Source organism: Dendropsophus ebraccatus, chromosome 12, assembly GCF_027789765.1.
Source record: "Dendropsophus ebraccatus isolate aDenEbr1 chromosome 12, aDenEbr1.pat, whole genome shotgun sequence".
NCBI lineage: Eukaryota > Metazoa > Chordata > Amphibia > Anura > Hylidae > Dendropsophus > Dendropsophus ebraccatus.
Genome location: NC_091465.1, coordinates 45,395,622 through 45,416,351, shown reverse-complemented (window position 1 = coordinate 45,416,351; position 20,730 = coordinate 45,395,622). Strand labels below are relative to the sequence as shown.

Sequence of the window (20,730 nt, the reverse complement as noted above, 5' to 3'; positions counted from 1 at the left end):
ACGGAGAGGAGGGGCAAGTTTTGTGAACAGCCCAGGGCCCATGGTACAGAGCCTGAAACAAAGAGGACACGGCCATGATAGCATCCTAGCTTTCTTATGATTTATACCTGGGAGCTGCCATAAATCATAAGAGAAAAACTATGCCAGCTCCAAGCTGTTAAAGGAACTCGCTGAAGGTTACCCATGGCTTTCAGTCCCCTAACCTGTGAATAAAACTCAAAAGAGCAGTGCATGCGAGCGGTGTTGGGCTGGGGTATCTGGGGCCCACCAGAGGAAATTAACCTGGGGGCCCACCAATAAAGAAGTAGTGAGAAACCACACGTCAGTCAGTGTTCTAAAGCTGGGGGCCACCGGAGGATCCTCTTGTGGGCCAGTCCGACATTGCATGTGAGACAGCCCAGGGATCTCATGGAACTGGAAAAAGAATGAATGGAAATCCATTGAATACGTCCCACAGTTCTACTCTATGGGGACTTTGGGTTCCCCATTCTTAGTTCCACCTTATCCTATGCATACTCTGGATAGGATTTCGACCTCCTGTGCCACTGTATACTGGAAGGATTTACCACTGAATATTGAAAGAGGCCAGCTACCAATTAGCTGGCCACCAAGGCCAGCTAATTGAAGAGCGAAAATCCCATTAACTGCTGCTTATTAGCAAGCAATCAAAGCTCATTTTTCAATACAAAAGTCCAACTAGATACAAGGGTCCAACTTAAGACACTCGAATCAACCACTTACCCCTTTTTGCAGGTACCAAGTGGTTTGGTTTTTTTTGCATATGGGTGGACTGACCATGTAGTACTTTGCTACAGAAACCTTTTGTGATCTGAACTCCATCTCCATCAGTCTATTATCTGCCAGACATATAAGACTTTCCAAAAAAAAGACTTGTGTGTTCTGATTTTATGCTGAACAATAACTAGACTATAACTTAAAAAGGTTATTTACACTGGTCAGTGGTGCAGGCAAAGAATGATAGTACCGCAGTATTATTATAGTACTACTATATGTTAGCAGGATATATAACCCCTATTATCTAGGTGCCCTTTTTATGCAATACACTTATTTTTATCCTCTATAGTCAATAAATATATATTCATTCTATATGCTCATTTCCACTAGCACTTTTACGTTTATGTAAATTTACATTTTTTGATAACTTTATGGCACCAGTTAATTTTTTTCCCCTGCAAAGTTCCCCTTTAACCCTCCATTTATCAATCACATGTATTCACACTACTGATATAGTATTGCGAACGCTTGACAAAGAGAGATACAAAGGTCAATAAGTCCAAGCAGCATAGACGGCATCACGTCGCTGCAATTTATAACTGCCAGCAACCATGATATAAATGTATTTCAGCACTACTCACAGGCCCTGCAGTGAAGTGTTGCGCCCAGAGAGCCGAGCAGCCTCCGAAGAAATTGATCTTTGGTACCTTAACTCTTTGTAGTTCTTTACAATCTGCAGGATGCATACAAAGAGATTAGCCATTTTATACTATAAGGACATGATTTTTACTATACACTCACATATTGCTATATGAATACACAAAAGAAAAGAATGACAACGTTATCACTATTAGGAGGTATTATGAGAACTGTAGCCATGTTGTATATAGGTCGTACACCTTTACACTGCTGCTATATATGCCAGTTCCTTATAATGTGTTGCATTCATTTTACCCCGTCCAGTCAGCAGTTACAAATACGTATGTATGTCAGTGCCTGCAGGGAACAATTGCCTGCAATTTACATTCCTCACATTTTGTAGTACGTCTGCTTTATGCTCAGCTGAGTTAAGTCAGAGCTCTGATTTGAGACTGCAGTTTAGCCATGATAACTACAGGAGATCGGGAGTATTTAGGAACACACCTGTATAAACTTAGACTTTACCCACTCCTGTTTTTGTCCATATAAAGCACACTCATCATAACTATTACTACAGTGTCATCTACTTCATCCCAGCTCTGCTGTTCTTAGAATATAAGTATTGAGAAAGGGTGGCTAAATGGTTATCGAATCCAATCAAACGTTTATCATGCAAGTACGTGACAGAAACTGTATAATCACATCAGCAACTATAAGGGTGGAGATCTTGTGTGGAACTGTCCAAGCAGCTTCATCCTACAGGAACTTCTGCTAGTCGAGATGGTGACCCCATTGGCAGCAGACAAACACATGTAACTTTCATCAAATCCCATGAACCAATGATAGAAAGTAACCACCAAATGAGGTAATACTAGTTACTCTGCTTGACCGACAGATGGTTTTGACGAATCTCCTGAGGCAAAGCTCCCATAAATAGAAGAAAAAATATAGAGAATGGAGGTAACCCTGTCACAGTGAACTCATGAGACAAGGAGCCAAAAAGAGCACAGAACAGCACAGAACAAGAACAGAAGAACAGCTTGAAGGAAGAGCAATAGAAATCTAACAGCAAGGAGATTTCCCTCCTCTTCCCCAGAGCCTAAATCCCTATCTACAGCCCAAGTGATCTACCCTTCATGAAGCCTTGGGTTCATTCCCTTCTCTCCACTCTCTGAACTAATAAAGCACAGGGTTGTTGGCGGGATAGCCAACTACACTGTATGGAGAAATGTATTGGGATACATGGATTTAAAAAAAATCCAGAAGCAACCCATGCAGTGTGCCTTTACTAATATTTGTGAAAGAATATGTCGTTGTATAGAGCTCAAAGAATTCATGCATGGTAGTGAAACAGGATGCCAGCACTGCAACATTGTGAAGCTTGTGAAGTTTCTTTTCTCCTGGATCTTCCACTGCGAGTGGTATTATTGAGAACTGAAACCACAGCAAGTCAGCCATAAAGTAGCAGACTATATAAAGTTATAGGGTAGGGAGGCTAAGTGCTGTGTGCAGTATAGTGCATAAAAGTCGGCATTGCTTAGCTGTCTTACTAACTGTAGAGTTTACTCATCTGACAGTAAAATCAGCACAAAAACTGTGCACCACAAGCTTCAAAGCATAGGTTTTCATGGCTGAGCAGCTGCATGCGCACCTTACATCCCTGAATATAAAGCAAAACAAGCTGTTGTTGGAAGGATGTGAAGGGATGAATCATGCGGCTTTATTTTGCAGTGTTCTAGATAAATCAGGGTTTTCAAATGCTAAGAGAATGGATAAAGCTCTGGGTTTGTATTCCAGGGGTTAGCCTAGGCCCTTTAGTTCCAGCAAAGTGAAATTCTGTTATGGTTTTCAATTTAAAGAATTCAAAGGGGTCGGATACTTTAAAATAAAATTGCTGTTTATCCAGTATTAGTAAGTGTACTCATTGCACCTACTGACAGCAGCTCCCTGTGTACCTCATAGAGCTAAAATCAGACTCCCCTCCTCCATAAGATGGCAGACATGGAGGAGCATGTGACCATGCCCCACCGTACCCCCAGTGTGTACCACTGAGCCTGTATATGCCTATGGAGGACACTGGGGGGAGGCATGATCACATGGTCCTCCATGTCAACCATCTTATGGAGTCACCACAGCGCAGGACAGCACAGCCTGGAGGAGGGGGGGTCTGATTTTAGCTCTATGAGTTACACAGGGAGCTGCTGTCAGTAAGTGCAATGAGCACACTTACTAATACTGGACAAAGAGCAATTTTATTATAAAGTGTACTTCTTGCACTTACTGACAGCAGCACGTGACCATGTCTCCCCCCCCCCCCCCCTGTTGTCCTCCACAGGAATATACCAGCTCAGTGGTGAACATTGGGGGGGGCATGGTCACATGCTCCTCCATGTCGGACATCTTATGGACAGACTCACCACAGAGCAGGGCAGCACAGCCTGGAGGAGAAGGAGTCTGATTATAGCTCTATGAGGTACACAGGGAATTGCTATCAGTAGGTGCAATGAGTACACTTACTAAGGCTGGGTTCACACTACGTATATTTCAGTCAGTATTGTGGTCCTCATATTGCAACCAAAACCAGGAGTGGATTAAAAACACAGAAAGGATCTGTCCACACAATGTTGAAACTGATTGGATGGCCGCCATATAACAGTAAATAATGGCCATTATTTCAATACAACAGCCGTTGTTTTTAAATAACAGCAAATACTTGCCATTAAATGGTGGCCATCCACTCAATTTCAACATTGTTTGAACAGAGCCTTTCTGTGTTTTCAATCCACTCCTGGTTTTGGTTGCAATATGAGGACCAAAATACTGACTGAAATATACGTAGTGTGAACCCAGCCTACTACTGGACAAAGAGCAATTTTATTATAAAGTATCCGACCCCTTGAACTTGTGATTGGAAAATTATTCAAAATGAAAACCACAACAACATTTCACTTTGCTAGAACTAAAGGGCCTAGGCTAACGCCTGGAATACAACCCCAGAGCTTCATCCATCCTATCCTGTTGGCACAATGTCGCCAGGCATGTAACATTCTCCTATCATTTGCCAAACCCTGATTTATCTAGAACACTGCAAAATAAAGCCGCATGATTAACCCCTTCACATAACAAGTCTCCATTGCTCTGGAATCCAACAGCTTGTTTTACTTTATATTCAGGGATGTAAGGTGCGCATGCAGCTGCTCAGCCTTAAAAACCTATGCTTTGAAGCTCCTGGTACACGCTTTTTGTGCAGATTTTACTGTACACTGAACTATTTTACTATAAAGTTGCAACCACTTTAAAGAAAATGTTCCTAGAACACTTTTATTCAAAACCACATCGTCAAAATAAAAGTGTTTTTGTCATAGTTTTAAGCATATGAATGTACCCAGCAACTAATTGGTTGCCCCAGTGATACTTTATGTATGTTACGGTATTGGTTTTTACAGAAGCAGAGAAAATTTTTTATCAGGAAAAAAAAAATCAGATAGTTACCTTGGCATGGAGCTGTGTAAGTGAGGCAAGATCCTTGTTCAGAAGTGCCTTCTGCTCCTCCAATCCAACAACTAAGGGAACAAATATTACACTAATTAGTAACAAATTATATTGGTGGTTAGTGCTCATGATACATCCTGTACAAACATCCAGCTTTTCTACACACAAACGCACACAAATACAGCTTTGCTAAAGACAGTATACTGCACACACAGAGCTCTTTAACATGTATCTCTTGCAGGCCTATTCCCTGTGTGCGTTCACTAGGCATCTTACTGGTCACATGCTCATCTTTAAAGTTTCCATCTTTGCTGAGTAATCTCTGCATGGCAAGCTGGATGTAATGTGCACATGGCATCCAGCTTCCTCTCCTGCATTCAAATGATCACACAAGGCGAATAATCAAATTAATTCACCCAGTCCTACTTCAGCTGAACTGTGTGCTGTATAGGTTATAACATAAACCAGTCTGATGTATGTAGAGCACAATTGTTAGATTGCTTATACTGATCAATGCTATGCTAGTGCATAGCACTGACTAGTGAGATCATCGCTTTGCATTTGTGAGCAGTGTCGGACTGGCCCACCAGAGGATCCTCCAGTGGGCCCCCAGCTTAAGAACCTGCACTAACACTAACTGACATGTCTTTTCTCACTGGTTCTTCATTGGTGGGCCCCCAGGGTCATTACTTCAGGTAGACCCCAGATACCCCAGTCTGACACTGGTTGTGAGTGGTGAAGGACGGGTAGAAGAGCAATTTTGTGTGGAGCTATGTGCTCGGAGTGATTCCACAATAGATGAAGAATGCACTCCCCCTGTATTCTTGGGTATACATTGGTTTATGATTAGTATGTTGGGTTATTTACTTGCTATTTATTGCCCTGCCCATTATGTGCTGCATATAATTGTAATACCGTTTGATAACTTTATGTCCTCTAATCGCTAGGTGATTTTGCACTTCTACCTCGTATGTGCCTATTTGCTCTATGATTAATAAAGCATTTAATATGTCTATGAATGTGTCCAGCATTTTCTCACCGATAGATCAAATTACTGGTTTCTAAAAAGTATATGCATACGGACAATTAGGTTGTGTATAGGGCGTATTCTGTATGTTTATCCATCTATCCTCTCTCTCCCCTAGCTTTCATCTATCACCTCTTCCAGCTCTCTAACCATCTTATACCTCTCCCCTGCTATTTGATGTACATATAACAGTTCTGTACCGTGTAGTTGGTCACAGTACTTGTAGCACTCTGTAGTGCCCCTATAGTATCATAAAGAAAAAAAAATAATGTTATATTATGTATCCATGATCCTTGGAAAGTTACAGTTTGCTTGCCAATATGATATTAAGGAGCATTTTAAAAAGTGGATTCCCACTTCCTAAAGTAATGGTATGTCAACAGAAAAAAAAATAGTGATTAATATTGATAAGAATTTGAAAAAAAAAATTGTGATTTTATTTTTAGGCCATATTGCCCAGTCCTTATATGAAGAAAGGAAGTAAAATTTGTCTGTACTGAACAGCTGAGGATGGACCAGCAGTCATATGAGCCCAGAAAAGTTCTCCTCTGCGCTGGAAATAAGGCCTGAGGCCGACCTCACGTCTGAATTTTCAAAATCCTGGTTAATAGATAAATATCAAGTAAGAAGAGAATTTCTGCAGGAAACCACAGATAATGATAGTGGGGGGGGGGGGGGGGGGGGGAACAGATTTGTAAATTACTTTTATTTTAAAAATTCAAGTCCAGTACTTATCAGCTAATGTATGTCCTGCAGAATGTGGCATTTTCTTTCCTGTCCCCTACTGCCACCTCTGTCCATGTCAGGAACTGTCCAGAGCAGTAGAAAACCTCTCCTGATTTGAAGAAAGAGGCGGCAGCAGAGAGCACTGTGTCAGACTGGAAAGAATACACCACCTACTGCAGGGCATACAGCAGCTGATAAAGGGAAACTATCAGCAGGTTCATACATGTAAACCCGCTCATAGGTACCTGTACTAGTGGAGCTGCACATTCCAGCGCTGGTCTTCTTATTTCTCTCTGTGGCGCCATTCTATTGAGGTTTGATCCAAAGATATTATGCAAATTAGCCAGTTTGGTGCACTGGGGGCGTCCCTCAAAGCACTGACCGCCCCCCCACCACTGTCTCCTACGCCCCTCTAATTATTCATAAAAAGTCATGTCTATCTCCTATGCATAGGTAGGAAGGATCATAGGAGTCAGCCACCGGACCGGACAGGAGCTGAGAAACACCCCCAGTGCACTGAATAGACTAATTTGCATATTGACTGGCGCTGGAATGTGCAGCTCCACCGATACTGGTACCTATCAGCAGGTTCATATGTACAAACCTGATGATAATTTTCCTAAGAGTACTGGAAGGCTTGAGATTTTAAAGCAAATGTACCACTGTTTCACATGAACAGACCAGCACCGGCATAGGGAAGCTGGTGGTACAGTCCTTTTTTTGAACCGCCGCCCTGCGCACGGTGCCAGTCTATTCGTGAACACCGGCCGGCACAAATCACTGGGGGCGGGCCCGCCAGCCCCCAATGTAATAAAACCCCCTCTGTGAAGCGGCTCCATTAGAATCAATGGAGCCGCGTCAGAGAGGAGATTGTCGCACTGGGGGGCAGCGGGCCTGCCCCAGTGCTTCATGCTCAGCTGGTGCTTGGGAATAGACCAGCATTGTGCGTGTGAAATGGACGGTGGTAAAAAAAAAAAAAAAAAAAAAAAAAAAAAAACATGCGCCATTGGCATCTCCACACTGGTGCCAATCTGTTCATGTGGAAAACCTCCAAAGCAATGTACCTAGTGGTACATTCGCTTTAAGAACTAAGTCATTTACAAATATGTATAACTTGATACCTGATACAACCAAACGCAGATCCAGATCCAGGGCGTTCCCCAAGACAGATGTAATCCACCCGTATGTCTCTCATACAAAGCATAATAAGTGTATACGAACAAACATATCTCCATATAACATATATCCAGGCTGTCAGAAAGGGAAGACAGTAAATCAATAAAAGCAACAGAAGAAGAAATTGAATCTGTGTATGACTTGAGAAGGTGGATGCCAACAGGGCTGGCAGTAGGGACAAAAGCCATAAGATGTAAATGGAGACTGTATCGCCTAGATTTTCTTTTACAGATTACAGCCAGATACTAAATCATGTTCTTTTCTCTAACCTGTTTCTATTTTCTGACTGTAATTTTCTTTATATTTTTGCACATTGGTATTGCTGCCATCTTGTCCGAGCTGCTGTTACCAACATTTAGTGATAAGCTGAATTTTCTTTTCTTTTTTTTTATTACAACCTTCCTGATCTTAAAGGCACTGTCCAGGATAAAACAATTGACAGCCTATCCACAGAATAGGCTATCAATAGTTGATCAGCAGGAGGGCGACACCTGCTATACAGGGAGAGGGAGCTAACTGTTTCAGTCTCTCTTCTCGCTGTAGTGTGGCTGCCAAACAGCTGATCAGCAGGCAAGTATTGACAGCCTATCCACAATTATTTATCCTGGACGACCCCTTTAATTATGAAAATACATTTGCTGCCCAAATATCCCATTTAATTATAAAGATATTTTGAGGAGGAGGAAGTTGCAGAAATGTTTATTCGCAGCCATCTTCTAACAATTCATCATTCCATTGTGTGTATTGGTTCTTACCGTGCTGGTTTTTATTAGCATTGGCACTTACTCTGATCGGCATAACTGCGGGCTTTCATTTCCATGGTCTTAGTTTGAGCTTCCATATTTAGAAAATTGGCTTTGAAGAGTTTCCTTTCCTGTTCAATACCATCTTCCATTTCCATACACCTCTAAAAAGGAAGCCCAACAAGAAAATAAAGGCAGATAAGTAGATAATATTGGTGAACCGCTGAAGCAGAATACAAATACACGAGTTACAAGAACCAACCCATTCTTTTTCGTGGTGGTTAAGTATCACCACTATTCAGATATCACAAGGATAAAGTTGTAAAGGGATGGTCATAGGAAGTTTTGGCATATGGCTGGGGTTGTTGGAAAAATTCTTAAAGAGGTAAAATCACCTTCCCAAGTGCTTTGCAGCTCCTGGTGTCATGTCACCTGGTCCACTGCTGTCACCACTACCTCCTGCTTTTTAGACTACTCAGCCAATCACTGCCGAAGAGTATGTGCACACTACGGAATCCCGATGGAACATCCGCCACGGATTCCGCAGCTCGCACCAGCTTACGGGCGATGGCGGCCACGCGCATCCCTGCTGCTCCCATAGATTCCATTCTATGGTTTGCTACCTGGGTCAGGAGGTCTAGATATGGCCTTTAATAAGCTCTTAAAGTGAAAGCTGAGTTGTGATTGGTTGTTGTGGGCAAATTACACAGCTTTTGTAGAGGTCAGCACCCTTTACACCCTTGTAGTGGCCAGCCACAGGTCGTCCCCCCCCACACACACACAGTGTACTTAGCCACAACCCTTCCCCCATCCCGCCCCATACTTGTCAGCCATAGCCCTCCTTGTGGTTGTCAAACACTTCTGCCCTATGAGTACGTGATAAAGCTGCATGACCGCTGAAGAGCACAGGCAATGAAGACTAAGAAGATTACAGTGTCCTAGTTTATCGCAGCAGCCTTAGTAACTGGATTAATAAAGCAGTTAAAGGGGTTGTATGATGAAGAGCTCCATAAGGGCAGACAGACATCATAGACCTTACTCTATGGACAGGAACTACCAGGAATTACTACCAGTAGATGTAGTTAGTTAATTCACAGTAACTAAACACTTATCTATCCTAAGATAAAAAATAAAGGACATAACATAATGACAGACTAGATGGACTAACAATCTTCTATGTCCCTGTATTAGATGAATTATATAACAACAGCAAGGGAATGTCTAGCTGGTGTTCCTCATGGTACAACCCCTGTAAAGCGGTATTCCCCCCAAAAATTATTTTGCATTAATACGTTGGCCACCCGTAGCTTTCCATCTTTCCAATATTAATTTATTATGAATTCTGCACAGTTTTGCTGTTATCTAGATGCCTTCACCCTCACCGAATGCATAGAATCATCACCTCAGCCCCCCCCCCCCCCCGGACTCCTCACCCGCGGCACATATGCCCCCGGACTCACCCGTGGCACCTCGGCAAGAGCACCACCCCTCCCCCCCCCCCCGGACTCACCCGCGGCAAAGTTGTATAACTTTGTAATGTGTGTTATTTTGTGAATAATTTCTTAGCGCCGCACTACCCCTTTAACAATGGTTTGAATTTTTTACAGGCCATCAGATACAATGAAAGTTATACATGTCACATATCGTTGTACGACTTAAGGAACATATAAAACATGTCAGTTTTTTCATAGGACGCACGGCGTAAAAACGAAGCCCCCCCCCCCCCAAAGAAAAAGAACTGCTTTTTTTTTTATTTCACCGAGCATATAATTTTTTTTCTGCTTTCGCAGCATATTTTATGCAAAAATTCAGCCTGTCATTGCAAAGTACAATTAGTGACGCAAAAAAAAATAAGGGCTCATGTGGGTCTGTAGGTGTAAAAATGCAACAGCTATGGCCTTTTAAGCACAAGGAGGAAACGCAAAAACGAAAATTAGCCTGGTCCTGAAGGGGTTAAACTATAAATATTGTGAAATTATGGTGTTTTTTCCCATCACTGATATAAAACCTGAGCTGTCATTGGTTAATGTTGTATGTATCCTAGAATGGTGCCTATAATAGTAATCAATCTTTGTCAATAAAAAAAGAAAAATATGACTTGAAATGTGGTGACGCAAAAACATGTATTTATTTCATAGCGTCACTGTTTTAAAAACTTTTTACATGTCAAAAAGACAAAAGCTTTCAGGCCCTGACCGATCGTGAGAACTATCGTACTGGCAGGCATAAATCATCACCAATCATAAATCTACACCATCTACGCCGTGTGGCAGCCCCAGATTTACTGAGATGGGTCCGCCTCTTTGTAAATCCAGCGTAGAACATGGGGGCGGAGCTTTCTGTAAGACCGCCATACAAGTACTTGATAAGTGTTATTATTATACTTTGTATAATAGCAGAACTATTTCTTTATCATATGCATTTATGCCTCTTTTGAGTGTGTATGTGTTTTCTATTTTGTTTTTTGTTTTGTTTTTGTGTGTACCCACCCTGACTACTTTTCTAAGAATAAATATATTTACTCGGACAATCCCTTAAAAGCCAGGTCTGAATAATCGGTCATGACGATACCATGTATTGTACACTTGACTTCTCATTTTAGCTAGTAGCAGTAGGCGGTTGTGACTATGACATTGTGGGCAACAGTCACTCACATATTTAAATACCTAAGAACTTTTTCCACTGTGCAAAACATCAAATTAGGAAGTAAAACTAGCTGTAAGGTCCCCAAGGAGACACATGCTTTCTGTTCCAAAGAGTGAGTGCCAGCTGGTACCAAGTAAGAAACCCTCATCACAGATTTCAGACTTTTCAAAGTTATGCCAATAGATTTCGATGCCCCCTTTCACATGTCTGTACGTGTGCACAGGGTCGTGATCCGTACCGTAAAAAAAAACAAAAAAAAAACACAAGTCCTGGTGCAGACCCAAATTTGCAGCATGGATCTCTATGTAGTGGTCCGTGAAAAACAGAGCACTAATGAAGCACATTCGTAGTGCAGTCCACGGCCGCGGGTCCACACTCGTGGCTGCACTACAGACGTGTGAATGAGGCATTATTGATGGTCGCTGCCTTTCTAGCTTTTAATTTTACTGCTGACCATAGATTGGGGGGGAGGGTTATTAAGAGTGTACCTGGTGTACATTGTCAAAAAAGCACAGATCTTTGCACAAGCGGGCAGGGAGGTGCAGCAAGCCTGTTTTCCCAGCGTATACAATTCACAGACGAAAAAGTGCTGTAAACTACGCTTTTCATCCATCTGGGCCAAAATCATTAAAACCCTGGAAAAGGACCTGAATATAATCCAGACCAGATTTTATTCAGGCAATTGAAAGGAATGAGGTCTGTGCCAATCCGAGTACTAACGCGTCAGCAGCTGGTTTTCAGATTCTGCCAGTGTATCCATGCCTCGAAGGTACAAAACACGGTGCCAACCCAGCCTTAAAGGGGGTTTCCCCATTAACATTTTGATGGCCTATCTTTATCTGTTTGACACAGCTGCAGTGGCCAGATGTACACAGTGAATGGAGACAGATGGCTCCATTTTCTGTGTAGTGGCCACGCCAGGTTACTGCATTACTCCCATTGAAGTAAACAGTAGCTGATTTGCCGTACAGTCTTTGTCACATTCTCCCAATAAAGTCAGGAGGACACGCACACATATACTACGTGTACTGGCAGTCGTCCCAGAGGCATAAATTACCAGCTCATGAAGGTCTTAAATGAAATGTCAAAGAAGAATCAAATGTAAACTTTTATTTTATTGGGTACCTAGCATCTGAATTTTTTTTTTTTATCTAATACAATATAGATGTTTTCTATAACTCGTTGCATTGGATTGGAGTCCCATTTGCTTAACCCTTTAAGGACATGGCCCATTTTCGTTTTTACGTTTTCGGTTTTTCCTCCTTGTGTTTAAAAGGTCATAGCACATGCATTTTTCCACCTAGAAACCCCCATGACCCCTTATTTTTTGCGTCACTAATTGTACTTTGCAATTACAGGCTGAATTTTTGCATAAAGTACACTGCGAAACCAGAAAAAAATTCGAAGTGTGGTGAAATTGAAAAAAAAAACGCATTTCTTTTATTTGGGGGAAATGTGTTTTTACGCCATTCACCCTGGGGTAAAACTGACTTGTTATGCATGTTCCTCAAGTCGTTACGATTAAAACGATATATAACATGTATAACTTATATTGTATCTGATGGCCTGTAAAAAATTCAAACCGTTGTTAACCAATATACGTTCCTTAAAATCGCTCCATTCCCAGGCTTATAGCGCTTTTATCCTTTGGTCTATGGGGCTGTGCGAGGTGTCATTTTTTGCGCCATGATGTGATCTTTCTATCGGTACCTTGATTGCCCATATACGTCTTTTTGATCGCTTTTTATTAAATTTTTTCTGGATTTGATGCGACCAAAAATGCGCAATTTTGCACTTTGGGATTTTTTTGCGCTGACGCCGTTTACCGTACGAGATCAGGAATGTGATTAATTAATAGTTTGGGCGATTACGCACGCGGCGATAGCAAACATGTTTATTTATTTATTTATTTGTTTACTTTTATTTAAAACCTGGGAAAAGGGGGGTGATTCAGACTTTTATTAGGGGAGGGGGCTTTTTACTATTAACAACACTTTTTTTTTTTTTTTTACACATATACTAGAAGCCCCCATGGGGGACTTCTAGTATATACACTGTGATCTCTCATTGAGATCTCTGCAGCATAGATATGCTGCAGAGATCCATGAGATCGGCACTCGTTTGCTTTCGGCTGCTGCAGCCGGAAGTAAACGAGTGCCGAGCCGAGGACGGCGCCATCTTGGACGCGTCCCCGGCCGGCATCAGTAACGGAGATCGCTCCTCCGGGACAAGGTCCCGGAGGAGCGATCTCCCCCACTAGACACCAGGGAAACGTTGCCTCCGGTAATCGGAGGCAGCTGTCAACTTTGACAGCTGCCTCCGATTAGCTAATTAGCGGGCACGGCGATCAGACCGTGCCCGCTAATAGCGGCGGTTCCGGGCTACACGTGGCACCCGGGATCGCGGCACTTCAAAGCGGGGCCGCCGCGCGGCCCCGCTTTGGAGTGCAAGTGAGGACATAGGACGTACCGGTACGTCCGATGTCCTTAAGAGGTTAAAGCGGCACTATCAGCAGGTTCTACTGAGGGAACCTGCTGATATGCCACAGAAGCCAGATACCTTAGGAGTAGATTGATGCTAGAATCGCTACTCTGCGCCGCTGCATTGTTCTTAAATTCACTAATTGCCCCTATGCAAATTTGGGGCTGAAGAACATTTGGGGCATCGCCTGGGTCCGGGAGCACCACTCCATCCTGCCCCCTGCGCCTCCTCCCCTCCCGTCCAGCTTGCCCAGCCAGCCTCCTCCTGTCCCGCCTAGCTGCTCCGCCCACTATGCATATTCATATATGCATAGTGGGTCTTGTAACTGCGCCTGTGAATCAGGTGTCCTTACAAGCATTCTATCCCCATTCCAGCGTGCCTGTCACCTGGCACCTCACCCTCGGCGATCTGTGCTGCCGCAGAGGGGTCTGATGAGGCCTGTAATCCTGACCGAGCACGGAATTACACAGTTGGGATTACAGGCATCATCAGACCCCTCTGCGGCAGCACAGATCCCCTGAGGTGAGGTGCCAGATGACAGGCACGCTGGAATGGGGATAAAATGCTTGTAAGTACAGCCGATTTCCAGGCGCAGTTACAAGACCCACTACGCATAAATGCATATGCATAGTGGGCGGAGTGGCTGGGCGGGACAGGAGGAGGCTGGCTGGGCAAGCTGGATGGGAGGGGAGGAGGCGCAGGGGGGTGGACTGGGCAGAACGAAGTGGTGCTCCCGGACCCAGACGACGCCCCAAATGCTCTTCAGCCCCAAATTTGCATAGGGGCAATTAATGAATTTAAGAACAATGCAGAGGCGCAGAGGTGCGGTTCTAGCATCAATCTACTCCTAAGGTATTTTGCTTCTGTGGCATATCAGCAGGTTCTCTCGGCAGAACCTGCTGATAGTGCCGCTTTAAAGCAGACCTGTCAGGACATATAAGTAAGCCTATGGCTAGTCATCACGAATTCGGGCATACCTTTTTTATCGCCATATTCCTTCTCAGCGCCAAGATGATCCTTTTTGTGAACATGTAAATCAGGCTCAAAAACCCAGGAGGCCTTTCCCTAGCAATGGGAAAGCTCAGATCTCTACCACAACTGTGGAAACAGCCTTATACTTATCCTTTTTATTTTGCTTGCAACACACAGCAAGGTCTGACTGTTCACTTGTTGCCAAGTATATCCCACCCATTGACAGATGCCATTGTGATGAGACAATCCATGTTATTTATAAGGTCCTGGTTACATAATACATATGCATCGGAGGTTCCATCAAAAATCTTGGACTAAATGGCAGAGCATAGCACGCAGTTTGTCTGATTAAACTCTGGATACCATGACAGGTTGTGTGACAGATCAGACACAACTTCTTTCTCACTGTCTCATGTGTCCATATGTCCTGAACACATGGTAAACCCACACAAACAACACTGTAAACTAAAAAAACGCACCAACACCATGAATGTGTGAGCACAGCTTCGAAGGCTGTGTTTCCCTATTCACAATCAGAATGCGTTTCAAACTCAACCAGGTCCCCCAATTCTTAACCAATACTCGTATGACGTTGCTGATAATGTCGGCAACATGGCATGGCAATCGATTAAATTTGTTATAAATTTGCAGGTATATGCATTGCAAAAAAGGATTGCTGTTAACTATGACAATGGCCCCAGGACAAGGCAAATGTTACCATTTTGGTGAAGTGAACAGAACACTGATGTAGACACACAGGCTTAGGGATAAATTTCAATGGCCAAACAAGGCAATTTATGATGGCTGCTCTGAGGTAAGAAGTATTTAGTACCTTCTAGAAATGGACGAAGGATATGCAACCAGTGAACCAGCAACAAGATGGGCGTCCAAGGCCATGTGTATGGGGACTGAAAGCCAGTCTGTCTGGCCCAATTGCGGAAAGAGTTAGGGCCATATTAGGGTCCATTTACACAGAAAGATTATCTGACAGATTATCTGCCAAAGATTTGAATGCAAAGCCAGAAACAGACTATAGACAGAGATCAGGTCATAAAGGAAAGACTGAGATTTAATATATTTGAATGCACAATATTTACCAATAGGCATATTTATTACGGAAATATCACTCCAAGCACTGGATGTAGCACATATGTGCTCACTTTATTTTAGTATTTTCACTATCTGGGGATACAAATAGGGTTCTCCTTAACATCTAGCTGCTATCTTGAAGCATCATATAGCACCAGTGTTGATTTTCTTGACAATACAAGGGACCTTATCTTTTATACATATTCCTGGCTTTGGCTTCAAATCTTTGGCAGATAATCTGTCAGATAATCTTTCTGTGCAAATGGACCCTGATGGTGCATTTACACAGACAGATTTATCTGACAGATCTTTGAAGCCAAAGCCAGGAACAGACTATAAACATGAACAGATCATAAAGGAAAGACTGAGATTTCTCCCATTTTCAAATCCATTCCTGGCGTTGGCTTCAAAAATCTGCCAGATAAATCTGTCTGTGTAAATGCACCATTAGACAGCTCGATTTACACAGAGCGATTTATCTGACAGATCTTGGAAGCCAAAGCAAGGAACACACTATAAACAGAGAACAGGTCATAAAGAAAATACTGAGATTTCTTCTCTTTTCAATTCCATTCCTAGCTTTGGCTTAAAAAATCTGTCAGATAAATCTGTCTGTGTAAACGCACCATTATACACAGCTCAATTATCATTCAGCAAGGGCTACACAGACATCATTAGCTATGCACTTGCTTTAAAGGTGTAAAATAAAGTTTTTACATGACCTCTAAATGCTCCCTGATGTTCTCTTCACTTATCCCCAGTCCCCACAGCCGCCGCTGAAGCGTCTATAGCAGTCTTTGATGTGACAGCTTGCTCAGCCAATCAGTGGCAGCTGTAATCCCGGGCCAGCCAGTGATTGGCTGAGCAGCCTGTCACTTTAGAGGCTTGCCATAATGTTGCACCGGCAGCTGCAGAGAGCAGGGAGAAGAGAACACCAGGGAGCATGGAGAGGTAATGTAAAAAGTTATTTATTTTTTGCACAGCTATCAGTCATGCATCACTATAACACGTAGCCATATGTGCATGGTGGCCGATCAGGACCAAAAGATTATGTGGAGCAATAATCTGACGAATCGGCCTGATTTGGCAGATTATCATTCCGTGTAATAGGGCCCTTACAGCAGCACAAATCACTAAAAGATAATGCTGTCTGTCACAAAAACATGTCAGAAGAACACACAGCCTAAGGATCTCTGTCACTTCTGACCAGTCGAAGCTTCCATGCTGACCCCTGTACATCCCACGAGGTAGTTACTTCTAATGAACCATGTTTTCTATTACATAATGTGAGTAAAGGGGTAAATGTGCATCACCAACCTGGGGAAAGATGGCACCAAGGGGTAAAACAAGTCAGGCACCATTGTGAAAGGTTCTGCTGGGAATGTATTACCCACCTAAACACCATAATGACAAATGTATCCCCTAGGAGTAGTTGCCTGGTAGATAAAGATGTCATTACCCTGCAAAACATGGGATCAGGAAACATTCGAAAAGCATGACAAGCAGTTCAAGGTGTTGACCTGACCTCCAAGTTCTACATATCTCACAGTGATGAAGCATCTGGGGAATATCCTGAAAAACAAGACTGAAAGAATTTGCTACCTTGCGGTTTTGCTGTCAGACCATCAGGCCGAAACACTACTATGCTAGTCCTTTTACACTTAACAGTCTTCAGCCGTCCGCAGGCGCAAACAAGTGCCGATCAGGGAGTGAGATGCTCCTCTGCAGTGCTTTTACATGACACGATCAATCGAGCATCCGGCCGCACGAATGAACGCTGTATAATAGGCCAGTGTAAAAGAACCTTAAAGTGTCACTGTCGTTTTTTGGGGTTTTTTTTTGCAGAAATCAACAGTACAGGCAATTTTAAGAAACTTTGTGATTGGGTTTATCAGCATTAAAAAAGACTTTCCCTCCCCTACTCTCTCTTATTCACTGCTCATTATCAGAAAATCTCGACTCTTTTACATCAGTCGAGCTCCGTGTAACCTATGGAGAGGGGAGGGGAAGGAGGGAAATTAGTCGCCAGCAGAGAGCAGAAAACAAAGGATTACACAGCGGGACCTGTGTGAAAGCCAGTATTCAGAGGTCAGAGAGGTCAGTACTGACTTCAAAAGAGATATCCAAATGATGTATCTGTAAATTAACTCTTTGTTGTCCTGTTTTGGTGCCTCATCTCCTTCAACCCCTCCCCTCTCCATAAGAGAACCATGAAGACAGGGGGGAGAGCTTCAAACTGCTTTTTCATGATAAAATGCATTTTCAGTTAATAAACCCAATTACAAAATTTCTTAAAATCGCCTGTACTATTGATTTCTGCAAAAATAAATAAATAAATAAACGACAGTGACACTAAAATGCTGCTAATCCAATCCAATGCTGCTAAATGTGCATGACCCCCATTTGATTCAAAAAGGGTAACACGTATTAGCATCTCATTGTGTCTCCGTATTCATGGAGACCCAAACTAACCCGGAAGCGGCTAAATGTATCCGCAATTACGGACATAACTATGGAACGTGTGACTGTAGCCGTAGACCGAACTCCCATGTGCAGTGGCGTAGCTACCACAGTCGCAGCTGCGACCGGGCCGCTACCAAGGGGGAGCCCGCGACGCCCCCCCTTGCCACTGCACTGCCCCCCTCCCATTCCCTCTTGTGACCGCAAGCAGGGTTTTGCTTGCGGTCACAAGAGGGAGACTGGGACGGCCCCCAGCTGCCGCGCGGCTCGCGGCTCCATGTCTGTCCCGTCCCCGGCTGCACACGCACCATAGAGCTCTATGTACGCCGGGGATGGTACTCTGTGCCGGAAGTACCATCCCGGCGCGCACAAAGCTCTATGGTGCGTGTGCGGCAGGGGACGGGACAGACATGGAGCTGGGAGCTGCACGGCAGCCGACAGACAGAGCGAGGAGGAGAGAGACACGGCGGGGGAGCGAGTTGTCAGGTGAGTTGTGTGTTTGTTTTTTTTTTGCAGAGACTGGGGGCCATTATAATGGGCGCCATCTATAAGAGGGATTATAAAGGGGGGTTACAATGGGGACCATCCATAAGGGGGATTAAAATGGGGGCCATTATAAGGGGCATCTATAAGGGGCCATCTATAAGGGGGAAACATTGGGGGACTACATGGGGAGTGTATGCAATAGGGCATGTACTATAGTAGACCACAGAGGGGGACATATACTATAAGGGGATCACATAGAGTCAGCCTACCCACTAAATGAGGGTGTAAAGGCGTCAATACAGATGTGCAGTGTGTAGAGAGATGAGGATGGTGACAAAGTGAGGAGCCTAACATGTCTGTCTGGCAGATTCTGTGGATTTGTGGCTCGGAGAAATTCTCATAACGGCCCAGGACAGAAGAAGATGAAAAGGGAAGAACTCTGATCAGAGAAGACGTCCTATGTGAGTCACCTGATGTAACTGCACTGTAATGTACACTACCGTTCAAAAGTTTGGGGTCACCCAAACAATTTTGTGTTTTCCATGAAAAGTCACACTTATTCATCACCATACGTTGTGAAATGAATAGAAAATAGAGTTAAGACATTGACAAGGTTAGAAATAATGATTTGTATTTGAAATAACATTGTTTTTACATCAAACTTTGCTTTCATCAAAGAATCCACCTTTTGCAGCAATTACAGCATTGCACACCTTTGGCATTCTAGCTATTAATCTGTTGAGGTAAGCTGGAGAAATTGCACCCCACGCTTCTAGAAGCAGCTCCCACAAGTTGGATTGGTTGGATGGGCACTTCTGGCGTACCATACGGTCAAGCTGCTCCCACAACAGCTCAATGGGGTTCAGATCTGGTGACTGCGCTGGCCACTCCATTACCTATGATAGAATACCAGCTGCTGCTTCTGCTGTAAATAGTTCTTGCACAATTTGGAGGTGTGTTAAGGGTCATTGTCCTGTTGCAGGATGAAATTGGCTCCAATCAAGCGCTGTCCACTGGGTATGGCATGGCGTTGCAGAGTGATAGCCTTCCTTATTCAGAATCCCTTTTACCCTGTACAAATCTCCCACCTTACCAGCACCAAAGCAACCCCAGACCATCACATTACCTCCACCATGCTTAACAGATGGCGTCAGGCATTCTTCCAGCATCTTTTCATTTCTTCTGCGTCTCACAAACGTTCTTCTTTGTGATCCAAACACCTCAAACTTGGATTCATCCATCCACAACACTTTTTTCCAGTCTTCCTCTGTCCAATGTCTGTGTTCTTTTGCCCATCTTAATCTTTTTCTTTTATTGGCCAGTCTCAGATATGGCTTTTTCTTTGCCACTCTGCCCTGAAGCCCAAAATCCCGCAGCCGCCTCTTCACTGTAGATGTTGACATTGGTGTTTTGCGGGTACTATTTAATGAAGATGCCAGTTGGGGACCTGTGAGGCGTCTGTTTCTCAAACAAGAGACTCTAATATGCTTGTCTTCTTGCTTAGTTGTGCAATGCGGCCTCCACTTCTTTTTCTACTCTGGTTAGAGCCTGTTTGTGCTGTCCTCTGAAGGGAGTAGTACACACCGTTGCAGGAAATCTTCAATTTCTTAGCAATTTCTCGCATGGAATAGCCTTCATTTCGAAGAACAAGAAAAGACTGTCGAGTTTCAGATGAAAGTTCTCTTTTTCTGGCCATTTTGAGTGTTTAATTGACCCCACAAATGTGATGCTCCAGAAACACAATCTGCGCAAAGGAAGGTCAGTTTTGTAGCTTCTGTAACGAGCTAGACTGTTTTCAGATGTGTGAACATGATTGCACAAGGGTTTTCTAATCATCAATTAGCCTTCTGAGCCAATGAGCAAACACATTGTACCATTAGAACACTGGAGTGATAGTTGCTGGAAATGGGCCTCTATACACCTATGTAGATATTGCACCAAAAAACAGACATTTGCAGCTAGAATAGTAATTTACCACATTAGCAATGTATAGAGTGTATTTGTTTCAAGTTAGGACTAGTTTCAATGGAGATTTAACCAGGTGGTCTAAAGGCCTCT

General features: G+C 43.4%; 1 protein-coding gene across 1 annotated transcript in view; it reads right to left on the bottom strand.

Annotated features, from left to right (window-relative positions):
• The window catches only part of LOC138769988 (C-Jun-amino-terminal kinase-interacting protein 4-like), a 91,153-nt gene that overhangs the window by 61,596 nt on the left and 8,827 nt on the right, over positions 1–20,730 (bottom strand). The window contains exons 2-4 of the mRNA XM_069948794.1: positions 8,582–8,702; positions 4,867–4,937; positions 1,377–1,468 (exon numbers count right to left, since the gene is read on the bottom strand). Of these exons, the coding sequence (XP_069804895.1) occupies positions 1,377–1,468; positions 4,867–4,937; positions 8,582–8,702 (284 nt within the window). The remainder of the gene's footprint in view (positions 1–1,376; positions 1,469–4,866; positions 4,938–8,581; positions 8,703–20,730) is intronic.